Source organism: Neofelis nebulosa, chromosome 2 (assembly GCF_028018385.1).
Source record: "Neofelis nebulosa isolate mNeoNeb1 chromosome 2, mNeoNeb1.pri, whole genome shotgun sequence".
Lineage (NCBI taxonomy): Eukaryota > Metazoa > Chordata > Mammalia > Carnivora > Felidae > Neofelis > Neofelis nebulosa.
The window spans coordinates 121,789,662-121,805,416 of NC_080783.1; the positions used below are offsets into that span (position 1 = coordinate 121,789,662).

The 15,755-nt window shown below is 45.7% G+C and overlaps 1 protein-coding gene across 1 annotated transcript in view; it reads left to right on the forward strand.

Moving 5' to 3' along the window:
- Positions 1–15,755, forward strand: part of VTCN1 (V-set domain containing T cell activation inhibitor 1) — a 63,387-nt gene that overhangs the window by 23,654 nt on the left and 23,978 nt on the right. Inside the window, exon 2 of the mRNA XM_058716067.1 lies at positions 10,246–10,310. Within this exon, the coding sequence (XP_058572050.1) occupies positions 10,246–10,310 (65 nt within the window). The remainder of the gene's footprint in view (positions 1–10,245; positions 10,311–15,755) is intronic.

Below are 15,755 nucleotides of genomic sequence, written 5' to 3' on the forward strand. Positions count from 1 at the left end.
ATAAAATAATAATAATAATAATAATAATAATAATAATAATTGGGGGATACTGGGAAGGGATAGAAATAAGAATTAACATTTGTAATTTAAAAACAAAAACCAGCATGTATACAAAGCCTAGTTTGTTTCTCTGACCCTTACAGCAACCCTGTAGAGGCAAAGTGTTGATGAGGACCCAGGTAGAGGAAGAATTACAGGACTGCTCAATCATACAAGCCCTCTGCTCCCGTCAAGTCTTCATTAGGAAAATAACGCCAGGTTCTCCACGGAGTTGGTGAGGGGAGAGGTAGAGAGCACCTTCTCTTTGCATCATCCATTCCAGAAATGACCATCATCCATCCATCCATTCACTGTCACCGAGCCGTGCTCCAGCCCTCATCTGGACTGGGCTGGAGCAGGAGGGGTGAGGAAAGCAAGGTGATGTGGGACAAGGTGGGAAGGAGGCCGTGCATGATAGGAGAGCGGCCTGAAAAACAGGAGCCAATCATGTGAAGGACGTGCTTAGTAGCAGCCAAACCTCACTCCAGGTGCTGTGCGTGCCCCTGGAAATCTCTCCCAAACTTTGGTTTGGAAGACTTATAATTAGGCCGTTTCAGTTCCGACCACACACACTGCTCAGGGGCTGCCCAGCCCTTCCTACAGAGCAGACACTTCATGGGAGGTTCATAACCGGTGTGAAGTGTGTTTGTTATTAAACACAATGGGATCAGTTATACTGCTGAAGAAATCTTCTGGAAACGTTATTTCCTCTGCAGTGAGAATAAGGAAGAATGGGAGACACAGGTATGATTAGAAAAAAGACTAGCGATCAATCTGATATTGACTTTTGTCCCGCTCTGCTTGTGCCACTGGAGAACAGTGTGCACAAGGCTGATGAAATGCTAATGTGTGCTTCATGGGCAATCAGGGGACAGTTATAAATAGAGCAGGTTTAAGAATAAAATATAATGGGGCACCTGGGTGACTCAGTCAGTTAAGTGTCTGACTTCGGCTCAGGTCATGATCTCGTGGTTTGTGGGTTCGAGCCACGTGTCAGGCTCTGTGCTGACAGCTCAGAGCCTGGAGCCTGCTTCGGATTCTGTGTCTCCCTCTCTCTGCCCTTCCCTTGCTCATGTTCTGTCTTTCTCGTTCTCTCTCAAAAATAAATAATAAACATTAAAAAAAAATGTATGGCTCTGCCACAAAATCAAATATTGTTTAGGTAAAGTTATCTATCTGTTAACATTCAGTAATTTTCCACCTGATACTCCCCCTTTTGGGTTTCCTCCCAGCATCTCAAACAAAAGATACCACCTGCGAGAGGTGGGCTTCTTCAGTCTGTGGAACATCAGGCCCGATGGCCTCCACAAGTTATTAACTGCACAAACCATGAACCCAGCAACTGATGGGAACCCTGGGAGTTAGAAAATTTGGATTTATGTAACATACCGTACGATAATGAAGGCCATGCATGGTATTAGACCCAAAGTCTCATACCATTAGACCTTGGTATTAGACCCAAGTCTCATCCTATACTCTGATTTAATAATGTAGGGGTGAGGGGCGCCTGGGTGGCGCAGTCGGTTAAGCGTCCGACTTCAGCCAGGTCACGATCTCGCGGTCCGTGAGTTCGAGCCCCGCGTCAGGCTCTGGGCTGATGGCTCGGAGCCTGGAGCCTGTTTCCGATTCTGTGTCTCCCTCTCTCTCTGCCCCTCCCCCGTTCATGCTCTGTCTCTCTCTGTCCCAAAAATAAATAAAAACGTTGAAAAAAAAAAAAATTAAAAAAAAAAAAAAAATGTAGGGGTGAGCCCGTGGATGAGTTACTTAACACAAGGCCTCAGTTTCCCCATCTGAAAAGAAAGATAACAGTACCGATTGGGTTGTTGCAGGGATTAAACGAGATAAGTGAGGCCCTGCCCTCAGTACATACCAGCCATCATTGTTAAGTTATTAATAAAGGTTTTAGGAGGCATAATCAGAATACATAACTGTGGCAAGGGCAAGGCCAGAGCAAACCCCCTGGGATATCAAATTACAGAACTGTCTATTTGAAAGGGACTTTCAAAACTGTTCCAAGTCCTATCTGGTGCCCCAAAATGCCCTTCCCCACTTCGGTCCCTAAGTACTTACTCAGCCCCTGCTTATAGGCACATGTCCAGTGACAGGAAACTGCAGTCTCAGGCCCGTACCAGAACCCTCACTGGAAAGGTTCTCTGGATACTTGATCTAAATCTAACCTCCTGGAACTTTCACCTATTGGCTTCATTTCTTCCAGAGTGATAGAGAATAGGCCCGTATGGCGCCCTTCAAATTTTGAAGTGATCATCACTACATCTGGACGTCTCTAACTTAAACTACCCCAGTTACTTCAACTACCCTTCAAAAGAAATGTCTTCTAACCACATCACCATGCTGGTCCCACTTCTCCTAGATCAACAGTCCTCAACCAGAGCAACATGTCTCCAGACATTTTAGGTTGTCACAAAAAGGGCAGGGTACTGCTGGCATCTAAAAGGGGCCAGGGATGCTGCTAGAGAACTTACAGTGCACAGGACAGCCCCGACAGCAAAGAATTATCTGGCCCAAATACTCAATATGGCTGAGCGTGAGAAACCCTGTCCTAAACAAACACATTAATCAGTGTTCTTTTTATTTATTTTTATTTTTTAATGTTCATTTGTTTTTGAGAGAGAGAGAGAGAGCACGAGCGGGGGAGGAGCAGAGAGAGGGAGACACAGAATCTGAAGCAGGCTCCAGGCTCCGAGCTGTCAGCACAAAGCCGGATGTGGGGCTCAAACCTACAAACCTTGAGATCATGACCTGAGTTGAAGTCAGACTCTTAACCGACTAAGCCACCCAGGTGCCCCAATCAGTGTTCTTCTTAAAGTGTGGGCCAAAAATGTGCATAGAGGAGTGTCAGCCATTTTACTGTCATTCTTTTTCTATTAAATTAGGCTAAGACTCTGGTAGTCTGTGGCTAGTGGTTAGCTCAAGCTCCCTTTTCATGTGTCACTGCTAGCCCAGAAACGGCACTCCTGGGGCCCACGTGCTCACCCAGAAATCACCGATCAGTGGTGGCACTCTCTCCTGCTGAGCCTGGAGGCAGCCTTACAATCTTCTCTAACACAATATCCTAGGCCACCACCACTATCCATCATTCAAAAGAAGTTGGCACGTGAGATGCAATCTACTTGTTGGTCATATCTTCCTGGTTTTGTGGCATTGGGGTCCGGGTATGATGTAACCCTGGGTCCTGTGCTTTGGAGGATCCCCATAATCCTGCATCACTATTCTCAGCGGCAGCTTGAAAGAACTCAACCTGATACTCAAAAGCACCCAAGTGTCTTATGGGCCATTTTTGAAAATGTCTTTCCCAAACAGAAAGCCATGCTGTCCACTGCCAGGAAAGCCATGTGGACAGGGCAGGGCTGCCCAGAAGGATGCCCATTCCTCCCCCTCCCCTCACGCAGCTAAAATTCCATGGAACAGCCCCCTCTTTGCTAATTGCTTCCCAACCCTCCATTTACCAATCTTAAATGGTCATGTTCTCAGTTCCCTGGATCAATGCTGGCCTTGATTTTACCAATACAGATAAAGCAGGGGGATGTAGAGATGGGGAAAAAAATGTCTGAGGAGACAACAGTCTAAGCCTCTCAGAAACCTAAAACCTATACTAATCAATATCTGGACAATAATTGTACCTTGAAGCCCAATGCTCTCTTCTACATAGTATTTAAGAATAATTCCTTTTCACCTTTCTAGGGGGGAAGAAAGAGAGAAATTTTTTGGATAGGCTGAAATGAATGTCTTCAATTTCAGCGTTCTTTATAATAAACTCAGTCACTTGGTTAGTTTATGAACAAAGTAATATATTTGATTTATTCAAATATTTACTTGATTTACTCAAATATTCTGCTTGCTATATTTAATTTAAAAGTGTAATTTATTCAGATTAATCATACAAGTGATAACTTAATCTACGTTTCAGAGCTCTTAATCATTTATCATTTATTCAAGTGGAGGTAAGCTGATGATCTGTAAGGAACGTGCTATCTCTCAGTTCAGTCAGTATTTGGGGAAGGAGGCAGAAACTAGAGAGCATAGAAACCATTAATGTTTGGATAAAACAAAGGGCACTTTATGCCTTCCAGAATGAGTGCTCTACGCACTGTGGAGAGGATCCAGAAAGCCCTTGTTTTCTGAAATGGAGCTAGGGGAGATACACAAGGGGTGGGGACGAGGGGAGCCTTCTGACCTTGTGGCCTCCTGCCACGTGGGACCTTTGCGGCTTGCTGTGGCTTTCAGGTTTGTCTGTGTTTTAAATTTCAAATCAACACCTGTGCTTGGGGCTGCCTTCCCAGATCAGCACACCCCAGTCTGCACCTCCCCACGTCCCCACCTTCCCAGAAGACCCCCCTGGTTTGCAGCACCCTCGGTCAGCACAATTGTGTCTGTGCAGTTTGAATAATGCCCGGAAACAGATTCTGGCCCTACTGAGCTGCCCACTTTGGCTGCCAGAGTTCTCTCCAGAGAACATTATTCCTGTTGGTAGACCAATTACAAGGTCACACAGGTTTTGAGCGGTCAGCCCTCTACCCTGTTTTTCTCCATAAGCACTGCCACGTTTAGTGTGTGATTTTGTACAGTGTGAGGTTTTGCAGGGATGCACGGATCGTGTCTTCCCAGAAATGCCTCATTTCTTTCAAGGCAGCAGCAGCGGAGACAAAGTCGTGTGAGGGAGTTGAACAGGGCCATCCCTGGGTAGCATGGATGTGTTTGGCAGAATCTAAGCCCCTCCCCTGGAAGACTCTGAGTCCTGCAGCACCTCAAAGCCCCCTTCTCCAAGTCCAGAGCACTGAGTGGGGTCCTGACCCCGTCCCTGCCTACGTGGTCTTTCTGTTGCTTTGGGTTGCTGCCTTGGAGAGAGAGTACGTTGCAGCATGAATTGGCTAAATGCATTTCTCCAGAAAACCTTCCTTTGTACTTTCCTTGAAATTGGTTCATGGAAACACACTTCATGGAAACACACTTGGATTCTTCCTATTTCTCTCTGATGTAAATACTTCCTACGCCCTAGAATTCCTGCGAGAATTTGTTGGTCTTTGTACTGAAGCCCTGACTATGTGTCTTGTGTTATTACAGCATGCATGTGTGCGTGTGCCTGCATGTCTGTGTATGTTGCATGTGCGTGTGTGTGTGTGTGTGTGCGTGTGTGTGCGTGTGTGTGTGTTTTGCCTCAGTTACACTATACGCTCCTTGAGGGCAGGCACCCCATCTCTACATTTCCTCCATATTGCCCGGCAATGCCTTTCACACACTCGACACTCAATAAAGCTTCCTAAATGAGCCGATCCTCCAAAAGCACTGATTTTCATGTGGGTCCTTTTGTAAGGAGGATCTATTTAAATGTGCGCCGTGAATTCCAACGCAGTGGTGAAAAGACAGTTTTGCAATAAAAATTTCCCACAGCGTCGTTATTGGAAATCATTCTGGCAAAGTAAAAGCCAAAAAGCAACGTAAGAACACCTTATGTGAATATTTTCTTCAACTTTAAAAAAAATTAATAAGCAGCAGGCAGGAATTATTTAATCTGGCAGCTCCGAGAGTTCCTATCTCTCTTTCCAAGGCGCTAGAGTTGAGCTATTTCCCAAGGGAACAGCAGCTCGGCACAAACCTCAAGGGGATTCCTGCTTAGGGAGATTGCTGACAGACAGCAGGGTTCAGCTTCCACGATTAGGGAAACATGCGGGTCTGCTGGTGATGGAGATGGGCTCAGCTGCTTTGACTGACACACGCAACCTTCACCGTCCCATCCCTGCCGGTGAGTGTGCAGGTGTCTGTTCTGTGTCTTTGCTTTTCTTCAGAGAGGGTAGGGGAAAGCACATGTGATGGCTTGAGGCAGGGGTATCTATGATGCTTCAGTGTGGCTGGAGGGCAGGAACCCAGGGGGAGCGTGGGGAGAGGCAGAGGCAGGAGAGAAGGCAAGATACCCCCTTTCAAAGGCCACATGGCCACATCCAAGGGTGAATTTTTATCATGAGGGAAATGGAAAGGCACTCAAAGTTTTCAGCAGAGGACTGTTATGACTATATTACAGTTCACTAATCATTCTTACAAAGAGCTCAGTCGCTGAACGAAGGGCCAATCCCCACACCAACTTCCATCAGCACCACCAAGGAAACATATATTCCAACTTAAAAACATGAGTTTGTTATATAACCACAGCAGAAAAATAAGAATTCATACTTATGGAAGCTTCCCATGTGCCTGGCATTATGCTACATGGTTTTTAAAATCACTCAACTCGTGTTAACACTGTGTTAACTCGTTTAATCTTTAAAAAAAAAAAAAATTTGTTTAATGTTTATTTTTGAGAGAGAGAGATAGTGTGAGTGGGTGAGGGGCACAGAGAGAGGGAGACAGAATCTGAAGCAGGCTCCAGGCTCTGAGCTGTCGGCACAGAGCCTGACGTGGGGCCTGAACCCGTGAACTGTGAGATCATGACCTGAGCAGAAGTCAGACACTTAACTGACTGAGCCACCCAGGTGCCCCCAGCTCATTTAATCCTAACAAGAAGGAATGGAAGCTGGAAGTCACATGACTATAAGCGGTGATGCTGTGGCTCGAATCAAGCAGGGCTCGGTCCAGAAGCCATGCTTGGGACCTTGTCATCATACTCTCCCTGTGATCACTGAGGCTCCCACCTCAGTCAGTCTCATACAGAAACTCTGAAGTCACGCTGATGGGGGCGGTATGAAGAATGGGCAGGAGGGGCCAGACTGGAAACAGGGAAGACTGTTGGGAGAGCCTTGTAAAAATGCTAGTGACACACGGTGGTGACCAGGGGCCCTGAAGACAGAAATGAAGAGACTAGGAGAGAAATGAAACGGATACTCAACAGGACCTGATAACTCAAAGGAGCTCGTTGAGCCCTCGCACACGCCTGGTACACAGTATTTCTGATGTATCAAAATACTCTAATATTGTTAGGATTACCAGTTGGACTGTTCCCAGGTGTAAGTCAGCTTTTAAATTTTTTTTTTTTTTCAACGTTTTTAATTTTTATTTTTGGGACAGAGAGAGACAGAGCATGAACGGGGGAGGGGCAGAGAGAGAGGGAGACACAGAATCGGAAACAGGCTCCAGGCTCCGAGCTATCAGCCCAGAGCCTGACGCGGGGCTCGAACTCACGGACCGCGAGATCGTGACCTGGCTGAAGTCGGACGCTTAACCGACTGCGCCACCCAGGCGCCCCTACTTTTAATAACAAACTTACAGCAAATAGCTTCGGGTAAACGTTTTTATGGTAAAATATATATACACAGCCTTTCATGGATCATGCCACATCCACTATCTAATTTGATCTTAAAACAACCCTCTTAGATGGGTCTTCTCAGTCTGCTGTAACAAGGAACCACTGACCTGTGGCTTAAACAACAGAAAGGTGCTCTCTCACAGCTCGGGAGACTAGCAAACCACTTGTGGGGCAGGCTTGATTCCTTTGGAGGGTGAGGGAGAATCTTCTCCAGGCCTCCCCGCCAGCTTCTGGTGGTTTCTGGGCAATCTTTGATGTTCCTTGGCTTGTAGGTCTCTGCTTTCATCTTAAAGTAGTGTGTTCCCTAAGTGTGTGTGCATGTCTGTGTCTAAATGTCCCCTTGTCATAAGGACACCAGTCACACTGGACTGGGGGCCCACGCTACTCTGGCATGACCTCATCTAACAAATTCCTTTTGCCATGACCTTATTTCCAACTAAAGTCACATTCTGAAGTACTCAGGGTTTGGACTTCAAAATATAAATCTGGAGGGGTGGACGCACTTCACCCTGTAACACCCTTCCAGCTGGCAAAGCAGGGATGGCTCCTGTGCCCATTTTAAGGAAAAAGAAACCGAGTCTCAGAGAGATGAAGTAATTTCCCCAAGGTAAGTGAAACCCTGAGCCACAAATGCCAGGTGGCTCCCTGGCTCAGTAGTCAGAGACAGCCAGGCAGTGCCGCCTGCTGGGTGTGTGTGGCTGTTCTCACACCCTTCGAGCGGTCAGAACCGAGGGTGTAGAGAGAGCAAAGTGGTCAAATGTGGTCTCCTTTTAGAATCAATGGCAGATACCCCGTTGTTAAAAGCATCATTTTGCTTTATTCGGTTGCTGCCCCCACAGCCGCACCTCGTGAGGGCTTGACCTCCAGGGAAACTGTTCGCTCACATTGTTTCTTGTACGTCTGTTGTGTCTTGCGGTGGGTCCGGCCCTGAGCAAGGGGAGAGCCAGGCACAATGCGCGTATTCAGGGCGGAGAGCAGAATGCCCTGTGCCTCCCTTTTCTCTCTGTGGCACCATTCTTTGCCTCCCTGTGCCTTTCTTTTGTCCTGCTGTTGAGCAACATTGGTGTGGGCGTGGGGAGCGTGCGGCTTGCCAGCAGTGAGACCGCGTGCCCGAGGACGCCTGCCTGATGACTTATGCACAAGGGCGGGCAGCGATGGGCGAGCTTCCCAGGAACCGCTTTGCCAACACGCCGGCTCCGACCTGGGCCTTCTTCTCTGCCCGTGTCACTCTCGACAGCAAGAGCTGGTAGCCCTCCAGGGGCATGGGTCCACCAGGAGAGCGGATGGCCGTGCCCCATGTGTGAACCTCCCTCCTCTTGGGAGGCAGCGTAGGAAGTAGATGAGTGCAGCTTCCAGAGATAGATTCTAATCCCAGCTCTGCCACTTAGCGACAAGGTGAATTTCAGGAAGATGCTGAATCTCCCTGTGTCATTTCCTCATCTATAAAATGGGGATAATACATTTGTTTACCTCATAAGGTTATTGAAGAGATAAATGATATAATCCATGGATGGTGCCTAGAACAACATGTCTGCCAAGTTATTCTAGCGCTCGGCACTTGTAAACAGTACTGCCTTACTTTTCCCCCAAGTGTCATTTGTTAATTTGTTCATTGAAAACTGGCAGGATACATTTTTTTTTAATGTTTATTTATTTTTGAGAGAGAGAGAGAGAGAGAGAGCATGAATGGGGGAAGAGCAGAGGAAGGGAGACACAGGATCTGAAGCAGGCTCCAGGCTCTGAGCTGTCAGCACAGAGCCCGACACGGGGCCCGAACCCACGAACCGTGAGATCATAACCTGAGCCGAAGTGGGACGCTGAGCCCCCCAGGCACCCCTGCAGGATACATTTCAAGAAGTTAACAATGGTTGTGTCTGGATGACGGAATTGCAGGTCATTTTATTGTTCTATTAAAAAAAAAATATGGGGCGCCTGGGTGGCGCAGTTGGTTAAGCGTCCGACTTCAGCCAGGTCACGATCTCGCGGTCCGTGAGTTCGAGCCCCGCGTCAGGCTCTGGGCTGATGGCTCGGCTCGGAGCCTGGAGCCTGTTTCCGATTCTGTGTCTCCCTCTCTCTCTGCCCCTCCCCCGTTCATGCTCTGTCTCTCTCTGTCCCAAAAATAAATAAAAAAAAAAAAAAAAAAAAAAAAAATACATTTGTATTTTCTAAAGTTTCTGTAATAAATATGTAGTACTTTTTTTAATAAGAGGAAACAAACTCCCATTGAGGATCTTCAGGGTGCAGTGGACTAAGGATGGGTGAGTACAAGGGAAGATATGACCATTGTCTTTCGTGGAGTTTAAAGTCTATGGAGGGTGGGGCGCCTGGGTGGCTCAGTCTGAAAACCGTCCAACTTTGCCTCGGGTCATGATCTCATGGTTCACAGGTTCGAGCTCCACGTTAGGCTCTGTGCTGACAGCTCAGAGCCTGGAGCCTGCTTTGGATTCTGTGTCTCCCTCTCTCTCTCTCTCTCTCTCTGTCCCTCCTCTGCTTACATTCAGTCTCTGTGTCTAAAAAATGAATAAACATTAAAAAAATTGTTTAAAGTCTATGGAAGGAGACAAGGCAGATAGATCAATGCTGGGCATTAATGCTCAGTGTGGGCTGAGTATGGAACCAGTCCCCCCGCAGGTTGCACCCAACACCACAGAGATGCCCTCAGTTTTGTCCCAACGATCTTTGTATGTGGTCTTTCGTGATCTGGAAATAGGACAGTAAGATGATACACAAAGTCACCGCTTTCATGACTCCCGGCGCCCCCAGGGACATGGGGATGGAATTGTTGAGACCCCTTCCAAAGGCTCCTATTCCTAGGAAGGGGCTTACGATGAAGAAGAAAGTTGAGATGCTTTCTGTGGCACCTCTGACAAATGACACACATGAACCCGGGTCACAAAGCAGCATGTCAAGTGAACTGAAGAGTAATTTCCTGTTTCTCTATCTCTCCATAGCATTATTAGCATCATCATTGTTTTGGCTGGAGCCATTGCACTTATCATCGGTTTTGGTATCTCAGGTATGTGATTTCTTGCGTTATCGTGATCCATTCACCCCTTACCACTAGGTGCCCGATTACTCAGCACAGTCGAATGGGAAGAGCGCAGGGCTTGGACCCAGAAAACCTCAGAGCAGAGCACTGCTTCTTCTACTTATGGACTCCGCTCTCTCCGAATTAGTCATTTAACTCCCCGGGCCTCAGTTGCCTCATTCGTAGGATGGGGGAATTAATGCCCAGGTCCCCAGGTAGTTGCGAGAGCCAAACGGGATGTGTACCAGGGTATTCTACCTACCAGTCAGCGCTGAAGGTATCTGGCGTCACAGGTAAAGGGCTACGGTGAGCCATTCTAGCAATGGTTGGCCCGGGTGGGTGGTTCCTTTGCAGTGAAACGTTGCTGAAGTGTTAAAGAATATCAGGTCCTTGTGCACAGGGGTCCTAGGTAGCGGGAAGACAGGTTGTGACTGCTGTTTGTGCAGGAACCTGACGCCACTGTGCGTGGATGGTGAGATTCCGAACGCAGCTGATGTCAGTTGCAGGAATAGTCTTCTCTCCCCTCTTCTGTGTGCACCGTGACTTGGAAGCGTCTATTATGGATGCCACTTTAATTAAAACATTGAATGAGTTAGGCCACAGCTGTCTTCTCCGAGGCAAACTGTTTGCTCCATTTCCCTTAAGCTGCCTGACTCAGGCCAACATTTCTATTTTAACTTAGTCTGGGGCCAGGGCTGTCGCTTTATAACTTCAGTTTCTATAGTCCCAGCTGCCTGTTGTCTCTGTCACTCTCCTCTGGTGGGGATGTGCTGCCACCAAACAGGGGTTGTGGCTTAAGTGAAGAAAATGGTAGCTGGTACATGTGTTTGCCTAGAAAAGGCATTAGCACCTTTCCCCACTTCCTTGATCGAAAATAGGTATTTTGGGGGGCGCCTGGGTGGTTCAGTCAGTTAAGCGTCCAACTCTGGCTCAGGTCGTGATCTCGGGCTCTGTGGGTTCGAGCCCCGCGTTGAGCTCTGTGCTGACAGCTCAGAGCCTGGAGCCTGCTTCAGATTCTCTGTCTCCCTCTCTCTCTGCCCCTCCCCCACTCACACTCTGTCTCTGTCTCTGTCTCTCTCTCAAAATTAACAAGCATTACAAAAATATTTTAAGAGAAAAAATAGGTATTTTAGGGTGCCTGGTTGGCTCAGTCAGTAGAGCAGGATACTCTTGATGTTGGGGATGTAAGTCTGAGCCCCATGCTGGGTGTACAGATTACTTAAAAAAACTAAAAACTTAAAAAAAAAAAAAAAAAAAAAAGGTATTTTGTCTTTCATCCATTTTGATTGGATTATCTGCCTTTTTCTTTTTGATTTGTAGAAATCCTTTATATATTTTGGATGCAATTTGGTTATATGCATTGCAAAATCTCTTCTACTCTATGGCTTGCTTTTTCCCTCTCTTAATGATGTCTTTCAATGCGAGCAAAAGCTCTTAATTTTAACCTAGTCCATTTTATCCATCTTTTCCTTTATACTGGGGCTTTCTGTTGTCTGTTTGGTTAAAAAAATATTTGCCTATCCCAAGGTCATGAAGATTTTTTCCCTAAGTTATCTTCTAGAAGCTTTCTTATTTTACCTTTCTCATTTATATCTATTAACCATTCAGAATTAATTTTGTGTGTGGTGCAAGAGAGTGGTCAAGATTCATATGTTCCGTGTGGCTCTCCAGGTGATCTCGCACCATTTGTCAAAAATACTGTCCTTCCCCCACATCTCACCAAGTGCTATTTTTATCATAAATCGAGTATCTAAATGTGTATGGATCTGTTTCTGAGTGTACTAGCCTGTTTTATTCTAATATTCTTTTATAATTCATTTTCTTTTTATGTTCTCTCTCTACCTAGTCCTGATCTTGGGCATTTTATCTGTCCATCAGTCTGTGTGTATCTCTCTCTCCTTCTCTCATCTTAAAGCAGGTTTACAGGGCATTACTAGCTCGACAGTAGTTTTGAAAGAGCCACGTTTAGGTTTGTCTCTGATTGTTTTCCTATTTAATTAGTTTTGGCTTTTATCTTTATTAATGTCCCTCTTTCTGCTTTGTTTTGCTGTCTTTTCATTCTTTTTTCTAGTATCTTAAAATAAACACTTCTCAAAAGAGTATGTCCAGGAAAGCCAACATGGCCACCTGTGACTCAGTCGGTTAAGCATCTGACTTTTGATGTTGGCTCAGGTCATGATCTCACGGTGAGATCCAGGCCTGTGTCAGGCTTCCCACTGACAATGCCAAGTATGCTTGGGATTCCCTCTCTCTTTCTCTCTGCCTCTGCCCCACTCACTCTCTCTCAAAATAAATAAATTAACATTTTTTAAAACAGAAAGCCAATTAATAGCTTTTAGGAGATACTATCATTCAGCTTTCCAAAATGTTTACCAATTTACTCTTCACCAGAAGTGTATGAGAGATCCAGTGTTTCATGTCCTCACCAACCCTAGATACTGTAGAATCCTTTTGTGGTTTTAATTTCTATTTCCTGGTGACTGAGGAGACTGAGTGCATGTTCATATGAGCATCATAATGTTGAGTGACAGAAGCAGACACAAAACAGTACGTTCTATATAATTCCACGTATATATAGTTCATAAACAGGCAAATGAATCTCTATTAGAAAGGAGAATAGTGGTTACTACCCTGGGAAGAGTTGAGGGGGTAGCCTTTAGGAGGCAGCATGAGGGGACTTCTGTGGGATAGTCAAGTTCTAGTTCTTGGTATGGGTGGTGGTTACGTGGAAATGAAAATGTGATTATTCTGCAGACTGCACAGTTACGATGTGTACATTTTTATGTATATGTGTTGTACTTTAACACACTCATATAGGGGCGCCTAGATGGCTCAGTCAGTTAAGCATCCGACTTTGGCTCAGGTCATGATCTTGTGGTTCATGGGCTCAAGTCCTGCATCAGGCTCTGTGCTGACAGCTCACAGCCTGGAGCCTGCTTTGGATTCTGTCTCCCCCTCTCTCTGTGTTTCCCCCACTTGCACTCTGTCTCTGTCTCTGTCTCTCTGTCTCTCAAAAATAAACATTAAAAAAATTTAAATATATTCATATATACACACATATTACAAATATGTATTATAAAATATGTGTGTATATACATTGGGAAATAAAATATTGACTGATAAAGTGAATATTTTGAACTAACTTTTAAAGATATCAGTATATACATTTTGGTAACTTCTTCACTAATGCTTAATTAGCTCTTCCTTAGTTATAATTTACCCATTCTGGATCTTATACACCTCCTTGAATTAAAACCCTAGGCGCCTGGGTGGCTCAGTCAGTTGAGTGTCTAACTCTTGATTTTGGCTCAGGTCATGTTCCCATGGTCATGGGCTTCAGCCCTTCATCAAGCTCCACGCTGTGCAAGGAGCCTGCTTGAGATTCTCTCTCCCTCCCCCCGCCTCTCTCTGTCCCTCTTCCCTGCTCGCACACTCTCTCTCTCTAAAAATAAAATAAAATAAAAAATACACTGCCTTAAAAACAACAAAAACAACAACAACAACAACTCTAGTGTTTGTCCTGCACTCTAAATCTTGGTGACGAAACTTTTTTGGGCTTAGGGCTAAACGGCTTGGCATGACACCCCTTATGGAATTATCTTTTACTTGACCACCCTAGCAAGAATTTTCACATTGCCACAGCTTCCCTGTGACAGTCAACATTTTTCACTCACACTTTTCCTATTGTATGACTACAACGACCTCAGTACTTAGCTCCGTCCCCTGAAGAGGATGCTCAGAGGGTACTCCCTAAGTGCTTTTTTGAACGGACAAGTGGATGGGTGCTTGGAGAAGTAAATACATGGATAAAAGCTAGTCTACCCAATCCAGCAATATCCCACCAGTAATATTAAAACCCTACTGCCAATAAAGAGGTTTTCTGCCTCTGTCCTATTTCATGGGGTTAAAGCTGGTCATTTTGAATACAATAGGCTGTTTATGAATTTAACACTCTTTAGTTGCATTTTTCTCAGTTGCCTTTATTAAAACACCCATAACCCTTACCCAAGAGCATCATATTATCACACTTTAGATAAATTCAATAAAATGTTAGCTGGCTTGGGGCACCCGGCTCAGTCAGTTAGTGCCCGATTCTTGATTTTGGCTCAGGTCATGATCTCACGGTTCACAAGTTTGGGCCTCACGTTGGGCTCCACGCTGACAGTGTGGAGCCTGCTTAGGATTCTCTCTCTTCCTCTCTCTCTTCCCCTCTCCCCCCGCTCTGTCTCTCAAAATAAATAAATCCACTTTAAAAAAATGTTAGCTGGTTTCATACACAAGGCAGTGAAATTAAGGAAATGGCATTACGTAGGTGATGGTGATGATGATGGCAACATCTTTTGAATCTTTCCTATGTGCACCTCACTGCAATAAATAACTTTGCATACATTATCCAATTTACTATTCACAACAAAGAGGAGACAAGTATTATTCCTACCTCCCAATAACTACCCACCCAAGGTTGCACGCAGCTAGCAAATGGCACAGTTGTGTTTCAGGCCCTGGTAATTTGCTTCTGGAACCCACACTCTTTCCTACCTCCCCGGTACAGATAATGACTTTCGTATGGAGTTGTGGCAGGGAAGGGTGTTTTCTGGTGTGCCTTGCAGCCATCATTCCTGAGACCGCAGCTCAGACATAGAGATATTCCTAAATACAGAAAACAATTCCACCTCTTCAACACTCTCCTGAGGTCACATATGCCAGCTCCTCATCGCCACCCCACTCCTGAAGAGTACTAAGTATGGACCCCAGAACACATAAAATGCACGTGAAGTGAATTATTTGGAAGAGAGGTTGAGAGGCTCCCATTAATCCCTGGTTATAGGACAGCCTTTGTGGATGGCCCTTCGAGACGGGGGCGGGGGGTGGGGGCGGACGCCGTGGAAAGGTCCCTGACCCTCTGCAGCCCAGTCCTCACACTGTCACTCACTCACTGGATGACTTGGAACAGCTCTGGGTAAGGGAAGAGTTGAGGGATCAGACGGAGACGTTCTCATCTCAGGTCTGACACTGACTGTATGTCTTTGGGGATATAACTTAACTTTCCAGAAATGGTTTCCTCACTGATAAAAGAGCCGTTGTGGGAATTCAATGAGAAAAGTGTTTGCGAAGTACCTGGCACATGAGTGTAATAAATGGCTGTCACTGTTATTTAGATTGATAGCGTCGGTGCTATTAATAATAAATTGTTGTTATTAATGCATTTATATGGCACTTCTTAAAACTTCCGCAATTTCCTGGCCATGCCAGAGCTGGACACCTCCTCTGAAGTTAGGCCAGGGCAGGAAGCCACAGGACACGGTCTCATAATAAATACTCCATCTTTGGACACTGGATAAGCCAACCAGGCATGTGCTCATGGCACTGAAACAGGAGACTGAACAAATTGTCTGCAAAGTATTTGAGAGGCATACAGATCTATATATCTAG